Genomic DNA, 9571 nt, shown 5'->3' with positions numbered 1-9571 from the left:
AGCCCCTGTCCTCCATCCACAGCTCGTCCTCCTGAGCAAAGGGCCAGGGCTGTGCTGTACCTCACACACTGCTGCATCTACTACTGGATATTGTGTTTCTGTTTCAGGGAAAATCCGGGCAGAATTGGGTAAGCATCTTGTCATGTTTTGAGCTTCCACCCGGTTCTCCTGGGTCCCTCCTGCTCCATGGTTTGAGCCACTGTGCACTATCCTGACTCTAGCTTGGACAGGAAGCACGGGTGGGCCAACGAGGACAGCTGGTTCATCCTCCCGACATTAACTAAGGAACTCATCCTCAGATATGCAGGGGGTTATGATGGCATCAAAACCCATTGATGGAAACCCCTGTAAATTGTCTGCAAATTTTGCCCATTGGTACATTTTGTGAAGAGAAGAACTGTAGATTTTATGAGCTCTCTGAGGGTATGTGGACCCAGAACAGGGAAGAACCTGTGGACTATCTCCCTCAGCTTCCTTCTGTACTGATGCTTTGGGCCTTTATCAGGCCTGTATCTAGCACTGATTTTTTTTGTTTGTTTGTTTGAGTCATGGATTCCAGGAAAAATTGGGTAAGAGTGTCATCACACACAGAGATTCTGTCCCACACTGTCCTCTGGGGCCCTGCTCTGTGACTTCAGCTCTTCTGTGTTTTTGGTTTCAGACTGGATAAAGAAGCAGAGGGGCCAGCCCTGTGGCTTAGCAGTTAACTGCGGGCGCTCCGCTACTGGTGGCCCAGGTTCAGATCCAGGCGCGCACCGGCGCACCGCTTGTCAGGCCACGCTGAGGCGGCGTCCCACATACAGCAACTAGAGGGATGTGCAACTATGACATACAACTATCTACTGGGGCTTTGGGGAGAAAAGGGGAAAAAAGCAGGAGGATTGGCAATAGATGTTAGCTCAGGGCCGGTCTTCCTCAGCAGAAAGAAGAGGATTGGCATGGATGTTAGCTGAGGGCTGATCTTCCTCACAAAGAAAAAATAAGAAGCATAGAGTGGCAGGTGAGAGAAGTTACTTCCCCCCCACCCCCATTTACCTCTTCCTTACAAGTCTCTAGTTTATGATTCTTATAACCTGCAGGCCATGGGTCTCTGCAGAGACAAGCTTGTGATGGAGACCCTGAAATTGCTGCAGGTACTGGGGGAGGTGCATTTTGTAGAGAATGTCCATGGCCTTCATCAGATCTGGTGGGTCCATGACACCAAAAAAGGGCAACCACCCTTGGTCTCCCCTCTCACTGCCTCCTGCTTGTCATGTGAGCACTGATCTGCCTCCTCTGTTTGCTTATTTTCAGAATTGAGAGAGGCCCAGAAACACACAGGTACCAACCCTTGAGGGGGTGACAGTGGGACAGAGCCTTGGATTGACAGGGGAGAGGGAGCTGACCAGCGATGGGTAGGGCAGGGGCTGTGTCAGCCAGGATGGGGGTCCCAGGCAAAGATCCAGGGAATTGAGGGTATTAGTGAGTGGCCAGGGTTCTGGGCTGAGGGGGAAGGAGGTGAAGTTGGGCAGGAAGTGAGGGTGTGAAGAAGACGGATAGTGAGGTCGCTCTGGTCTCAGAAAGTCAAATAGGGGCTTATGTGGGGGCACAGTGGTAGGCTGGGGTGATATACAGGAGTTATGACCTCAGAGTTGAGCATCTCCAGGCCTTGGTGAGGCCCCAGGGCTTCAGTGGAGATGAGTGGATGGGCAGTGTCTGAAGGGGATTCTGACTCTGGGACCTCACCTTACCCCACCCTAAGCCAGTCTGCAGTGGGAGGGGATGACCTCTGGGCCCAGCCCAGGTCCCTACCAGTAACTCATGCTCTGTCTCCCCCGCTGCCTCCCAGTGGAGGTGATTCTGGAACCAGACACAGCTCACCATCAGCTCTGCATTTCTGATCTGAAACCTGTAACCCATAGAAATGCTCCCCAGAAGGTGTCCTACTTGGAGAAGAGATTTCCAAGGAAGTGTGTGGTGGCTTCTGAGGGTTTCCAAGAAGGGAAACATTACTGGGAGGCAGACGTGGGACACAATAAAGCTGGAGTGTGGGAATGTGCTGGGACAACATGGCCAGGAGGGCAGAGAATGTGACTTTGTCTCCCAACAATGGGTACTGGGTCCTAAGACTGTGGAGCAAACACCAGTGTTTCACACTGAATCCCCATAGAATCAGCCTTTCTTCAAGAAGCCCCCCAACATGAGTGGGGGTCTTCATGGATTACAAAGGTAGGCCCATGTCCTTCGTCAATATAAATGACCAGTCCCTCATTTGTACCCCGATACATCACTTTGAAGGCTTATTGAGGCCCCACTTTTGGTGTAAAAAGTATAAGGTGAAAAATCCGCCTCTGTAGTCATCAGTCCAGCAACCCAGGGATCAGGGAGAGAAGCCCCTTCTCAGAGATTCTTCCCACCCCCAGACACAGAAAATCAAGATCCTGCCCACAGGTGACCTTGCCTTTCCTCTCCAGGAGTGGTCCCCAAAGGGAATCACACATCACATTCTCCTTTAGGATACTAAGGTTTCTCTCAAGCTCCAGAGCCTGCAGCAGCCAGCACTGATGGCTTCTAGGTGAGGGGAGCTTGGCCCATCCATGTGGCAGCCACGACCCTGAGGTGGGGAGGGAAGAAGGCTTACAGTGGATTTAGTTTACCCCAACTCTCTGTAGCCAAATGACTTTTTACAAGTAACAACCTCTCAGGCTCATCACCTGTTAAACAGGGACAGGGATTCCCACTTCAGGGTTGTAGCAAAGGTTAAAGATACAGGGAATGTGAATCATCTTGGTGATCATGTTAGCTAATGATTTGTTCATATATTACACTTTGCTCCAGTATAACCACTGTTTATATATCTCATATTAATTCATTTTCCATAGTCTAAATTACCCACAGAATATTGATTGAGCACCTGCTCTGTGCCAGGCCTGGCCCAGGTGCTAGAGATATAGTTTAGACAACAGGGCCCAGCCTGGTGGAGGATCCTCATGGGCTCAGCCCTGGGATTATCAGACAGTCCCATTCTCTCTTCTCAAGACCTCAGAGAAGACAGACAGCATATTGTGCACCTAAAAAGGGCAGGGCATGGAAACTGTTAAATAACTAAATTTCAACCAAGTAAATTTTAAAGATCTAATTGAATTTATTGAATGATTCATGAATCAGACAGCATCCCATCTAGCAAGTAGAGCAGAGCTCTGAGGAGCTGTACAAAATGGAAGGCTTTTATAGGCAGAAGATGAAAGGAATTGCCTCATCTTCCTTTGGGGAATGCAAAGGGCCAATGTACCAAATTACCTCATTGGTGCTGACCAGAAAATTCCAGATTTAAGATTACATTTCTGGGAAAGGTTGAAACTGCAATTAGGTTAGGTATGAAGCCCTGGGCTTAGCATAAGTGATTCCATTTTGTGCCTATTGTTTCTTTTTAACAAAACAAACTTACAGGATCAGTAAACTTGAAATATAGACATGACAGACAAAATTTGCCTCCTGCTTTCAGCTTTGTGAGTCTCCTCTTGGATTTTGAGCTCTGCTCCCTTTGCATTTTAGGCTCTCAGGCTTTATTTGGGATCTGGGAGGGACTTTGTCCTCCAGGTTCAAGGCTCTTTCCTTGGGTTCAAGGTGTCTTCCTTGGAAAGTATTCAGTTGTTTTCTGAAGGTAACACAATTCCTTTTGGGGCTTGGGCTTGCTGAGAACCCAGTTTTTCTTTAGTTTTCAGATTCCTTTTGGAATCAGGGCTGGGAATCCAGCAACTTTTCTTTCGTTTCTAGATTCCTCCAGGGATCAGGGCTAGGACTCTAGCAACTTTCTGGGGTTTTCAGAGGAAATTTCAGAAATGGGATCCCAGTCAACTAAATGTTCTGAGAGAAACTCTCCTTCAGGGTCCCCGGCTGGGTTTATGCTTAAGAACTATGGGACTCTTATATGTGCATTTTTAACTAAGTGGGCCAAACAGACCAAAAGCAGTCTGGAATTGCAATGGCCATTATGGGGAACTTTTGGTTCCCCAAACTAGCTTTTCTTAAAACCAAGTTGGAAGAATTAAATTCTCTAATTAAAATTAATTAAGCAAAATGAATAGTATGTCTATTTTCATTGGTACCCTGAAGCTTCTGGATATGCACAAAGCTCTAAAATTGCCTCACTACAAGATACCTTGTCTGAATTGGCCAAAATAATTAAAAACTGAGGGAGAACAAAATGGTTTCTGAAGCCTCATGTTCCCCTCCCCTCTCTTCTTGGTATCAGGCACCATCTTGTTTGTCTTCCCACACTTCTTTGTCTCAGACCCCACCCTGGCAGCCATCTTGTGCCCAGGCTCCACCCCTGATGCCATCTTCCCATCTTCTTCTCTGCAGAAATCTGCCCTTGAAAATCAGGCCATCTGAGGATCTAAATGCTAACCCCTGATTATTATTTCTAAGTTACCTGGAGCAAATAAACAACAAGAAGGAAAAAATTAAATAGCAATTACCCTAGACTTTTGATAATAGACAAAATGACTCCAAAAACAGCTCTAAAAGGATCCTTGCAGCATGCAAATGAAAATCTTTAGTAAAAGACTTTGGCCATCTGATCTAACCTTACCTTGGTCCACCTGCCAGAAATACAATTTAGATCCAGCTGTTCTTTTGAACTTTGCACCTGAGATGGCTAAATGCTTTAAAATGAAAGCTATGAGATCTCTGTTTATGTCTGTCTTTGTGCCTATGTATGTATGTTATGGAGATGTGATATTTTTCTACCTCCAAATGGTATTGCTAAGACTGACTTGTAAAAAGCTCTATTTAATTGGCTTGAAATTAAGTGCTTATACATCAAGTGTGACTAAATCTCAGAAATATAATAGAAACTAACTTAAATGCTTTTCAGGTTCACGTGATCTAGGATTAATCTTTAGTAAACAAAAGCTAGCTTAAAGTTGTTGGTCTAAATTAAAAACAGGCATATCTTCAGAGTCGTTAGTATTGGGTGTAATGCAAATGTGTAAATTTTTCCTCTGCCTGAGTTTACTAGTCAAGTAGGCTCATGCTGTCTCTGTTACAATATTTGTCAGCAAGAAAGTAACTTAAAATGTTGGTTGACTATTTAATGTCTAATCCAAGCATGATTGTTAAAAGCAAGTAATTAACATAAATGTAAATGAAATCAACACTTATAATAAGTTAAACTAAATATTAGATAGTCATTGAATACATAAATCATTTTCCAAATAGGATAAAATACTAAAACATTAGTTACTGAACATAGGTTTATCTACTTTTGGCTTCCTGATGCATAGAAACTAAAGATATTTGAGTCTATTAGTGAACATTTTTTATGCTATGCTGAGAAATCTTCTATGAAAAAAAGGCATATGTTTCTAGAAATTTATAAAAGATATTTTAAGTTCTTCAAGCCACAAGATGCTAATATAGTTCACAATTGCTTACTTCTTAGTTTTACCTGGAATTGGGGGTTCTAAGGATTAGGAATTCTAATATATGTAACGAAAGCTACTAGAAATAAAAGGGAAACATCTCTGTATGCGAGGAAAGTAGGATGCGTGTTTCAGTAAAGGAAGGTATACGGAAGGGAAATGCCTTCTGTTAAGGGAAAAGAAAATGATTTTGTCCTAAAGACATGCTGATGTTTTGTCAAAATAATTTCCTGTGTTGTTTCTATCAGATCTTTAATTACTTAAGAGAACTGAGTCTTCTTAAAGGAGTTCCATTTTGCTTACAGCCATGTAACCTTTTGTATTTGCCTTTGTTACTTTTGATCAAGTAGATACTTAAGTATTATTGTATAATGGTCTGTAATCATATTTGGTCAAGTGTCCAAACTTTCTGATATTTTTGCTTCTCAAAGTATTTAAATTCTAAATGAAATCTTTTCCACCTGGATGTAACTTTGGGATTTTCCAGAGGACACCTAAGACATCTCAAAAGATTTATTCCTGCTCCTTAAAAAAGAGAGATATCACACTAATTAGGCTTATTTGGTATGTCAAATTACATGAGAAGCATGGTTGAATAAGTGATAATAAGCATTTTTAGGTTATATTGTGTGGGTGAATCTTACTAAAAAGTGTTCTAGAAATTGTATAAAATTCCTGTAATTCTAGTTACTATCTAAAATGTATGTCACAAAAATACCCACATTTTCTTGTCAATTATATTTACCCATTGCCTTTTTACAAGTCTTTTGTCAGTTACAGACAGTTATTGTTTTATTCTGATGCTTTTACAAATATGCTTCATTTTCCAAAACGTTCATGGAAAAGACTTTGGCCAGTACCCTGGAATACAGGTTTTGATAACTTTAAGATCATAGCAATTTCCCACTGAGTGGGAATTTCTGGAACTCAAGTGGAGGACTGATTGCTTTGATGTTTTGTTTTCCAGATGTAAAGGACCCCCTTTTCTCCTCTCCTTTAAGCTATCTATAACTTACAACAATTTGGTAAAGCGTATCTTTGCAACAAGGGTTGAAGCATATATCTTTTCTCTCTACTTGATCCCTCCAGAATTCAGAAACTCTTAACTATTTTTTTCACAACAATATATGTATTTGCGTGAGTTCAGTGAAGGTCTGTTCTCCTTGTAAACAAAACACAACTGGAAATATGGCTACATTACCAAGGCTTTGACTTTGAGAATGATGTACATAGACTCAGATATGACCAGACAGCTTTAAGAAACTGCTTGAAAAATCAGCCTAGTATCTTGCTTACAAGATTTCAGCAAAGCAATCTTTAAAAAAAAAAGCTTATGTGGTCAATCGCTATTGTTGCTGCATGTATGTAAATAATCAGACCACGTTTAATACAAACAAATTAGTTTTACTACGATTATCTTTATTTAGAAAGTGGGGATTATTGTGGAGAGAGAAATTATGTTTTCACCTTTTTAGATACTAAATTCTAGTCCTATTAATTGTCTTTAAAGTTTTGTTATACTTGTAAGCTGGACTGGATGCTAAATTCTCTAGTTTCCTTAAATGTCTGGATGCAATACTCCAAACTGGCGTTCTCAATTTTACTGTCCTTGAAGTTGTCAGAAGGGACTATACTAGGCTTTCCTCACTACCTAGATGGTGGTCAACCTTCAGGGACTCTAGCCTTGGGTACACATCTCACAGCTAAAGAAGGCTCTACCTGACATCTGGTCCTGAACAAACACTGGAGACTCCAGATCACGCTAACCAGGAAGAGAACCAGCTGACATCTGAGGCAGATGGCTTTCCCAAGACAACTGGACTAGGCCTGTGTACCCTCTACCCACTGTTGTTTCTTATTTTATTTTCTCCCTCCCTTTCCTGGAAAGACAGTGCCCTTGTCCAAGTTCCCATTCCCTTGTGAAAGGGGAAACTTCTCTGATTGCTGGATTTGCCATCAGAAACCTCAGTCTGTTCAAGACAGTAATGACCCCTTAGTTCACCCTATAAGTAATTTCACTAGGGTTGTAGATACTGTTGTTTGTCTCAATTGCTCTGCTGGCCCATTTTACGGAGTCAGGGCACTAAGCCTGCCTAACCTCATTGCTTGCTTTAATTTGACCCAGCTGTGGGAGAGGAAAACAAGATCTTTTAAATATTTGTATAAAGAATTTTGTGGAACCATCAACGTAAGTCGAATTGTTTGCATATTTCTTAACATGTCCATGTATCTAGACAACCTCTCAGTATATGACAACATAGTATCTGAGCCTTGGTTATATAATGCTAATGCCTCTATGCTGATGAATGAGTTTAGAGATGACGTTATTTATGTGGGAGCCTTATGTACACCCCCAGTTATTTCTTCATCTGTGGAGGTTTCAGTAATGGCCTTTATGCTTGGGCAACTCATTGCCTTGGCAGCTGGAGAATACAAGGACAGTGTGCCTTTGCCATATTCACTGTTCTGTTCTCTCTGCATAACCAGAGATCTCTCATTGGTCTCTCTCATTGAATCTCCACAGTCACTCTAAAGGAGAACTTTCAGGAGGTGTAAGTAACTCTGGGTTTGCCTCCATGGGAAGAGCTTTCTTCCCATGGATCAGAGTGAGTGCCAATGAACAAATGACCAGGAATGTCTCCCTGACACTAGAAGAGTTGGCCAACTCCACAGCCAAAGCAATTTTAGCTCAACAACAGTCGCTTAACTCACTGGCCCAGATAGTTTGGAATAGTGTTATAGCCCTTGATTATCTACGCACCAAGCAAGGAGCAAACACCTCCTGTTGCACGTGGATAAGTGCCTCCGGGTAAGTAGAAACCCCGAAAACCTGACTGTTGATCAGTAATGCTTTCAGAGAAAGATCTTGATCAAAAGGGGAAAATGTAGAAATTAATAAAGGAAACCTTAACTAAATTGGAGTCAGGAAGGCCCGTAGGAAGAGCTCTCACATCCTGTCACACATTCTCAATTACACCCAACAGGAAGAGGCGGACACTTGCATCTTCCACAGGAAGTACACCTACTTTACTACTGCAGGAATATTTCTCTTCCCACTCAGCAACAGCTCAGCCAATGAGAAACACTGCATCTCAGCCAATGAGAAATGCCACCGCTCAGCCAATGAGAAATGCCACAGCTCAGCCAATGAGAAATGCCACAGGTCAGCCAATGAGCAGCCATTGCCACCCTGAACTGTTACTTTCCCCCAATGAACTTTCATTTAGGACAGCCCCGCCCCCTCCTTTTTGTCTATAAAAGCTGCTCCCATCCTTTGTTTTCTGGATTTGCCTGTGGTTGCCATAGCATGCACATCTTGAATTGTAGTTTTTTGGCTATTCTGGAATAAACTCATTTTGAGATGACATAGGCAAATTTGCCATTTAAGTTGACATACGTACAGGATAAGTGCTTGATTTCCCCTCCTTCTCTTAATTTACCAGTTTTCACAATAATGAGGTGGTTCCCTTGCACCAAATGACGTTTTGGGTGTTTTTCAGTGCCATAACGAATTTGTGGATTTATACATATTAGATGTATTTCAGTCCATTGCAGTTACAATTCTCACTTCAGCTCAAATCAGTTTGCCCAGAGGAGCCACCTCGGTTGGCCTCCAATTCCTCTTGCCCAGCCCAGGCATGTCAGGCTCACTCCCTCCTCAATCAGCCGTTTCTCCAAGGAACCCTAGTTTCTTTGTGTCGTGAATGCAATTTACATATCTAAAAGCCTTTTACATTTTAGCGCCAAAACTGCAGGAGCTCAGAAAGTACTTGTTTTCATTCTGCAGGAATTTCAATCCATTCCTAACGGTCCACAGCCGTCCAAGGTCTTACGTTTAACTTTGAAACATCCTAAACTAACTATGGGTCGAAGAGCAGCAGGACAGCCAGAACCAGTGAGACGAGCCGCCAGACCTCCTAGAGCAGAACCGGAACTGTATCGGAGGGCCTCGTGAGCGCTGCGCCGGGCAGTCCCTCTGCCTTGGTTCCGTGTGCTCAAAGCCCCGCCCCTAGACCGCGGTCGGCCGGGTCACAGGGCCGGGATTACACGGCTGCGGACGCAGGGCCTTCGCGGTGGTGGCGGGAGGGAAGCGCCTGAAGCGAAAGCGCTCCCCCGCCTTCAGCTGCGGAGGAAGAGGGCGGACACGCGCCGGCTCGTCCTGACCC

The 9571-nt window shown here is 43.3% G+C and overlaps 1 protein-coding gene across 1 annotated transcript; it reads left to right on the top strand.

Moving 5' to 3' along the window:
* The first annotated feature begins 316 nt into the window (after positions 1–316).
* LOC131412630 (butyrophilin-like protein 3) lies at positions 317–9360 on the top strand. The gene is given in 6 exon segments (XM_058552486.1): positions 317–347; positions 1080–1133; positions 1294–1320; positions 1829–2017; positions 2020–2315; positions 9193–9360. Coding segments are annotated over 6 exon segments (765 nt in total).
* The last annotated feature ends 211 nt before the right edge of the window (positions 9361–9571 follow it).

The sequence above is a fragment of the Diceros bicornis genome, chromosome 1 (genome assembly GCF_020826845.1).
Source record: "Diceros bicornis minor isolate mBicDic1 chromosome 1, mDicBic1.mat.cur, whole genome shotgun sequence".
NCBI lineage: Eukaryota > Metazoa > Chordata > Mammalia > Perissodactyla > Rhinocerotidae > Diceros > Diceros bicornis.
This window is presented reverse-complemented; position numbering and strand designations above follow the sequence as displayed.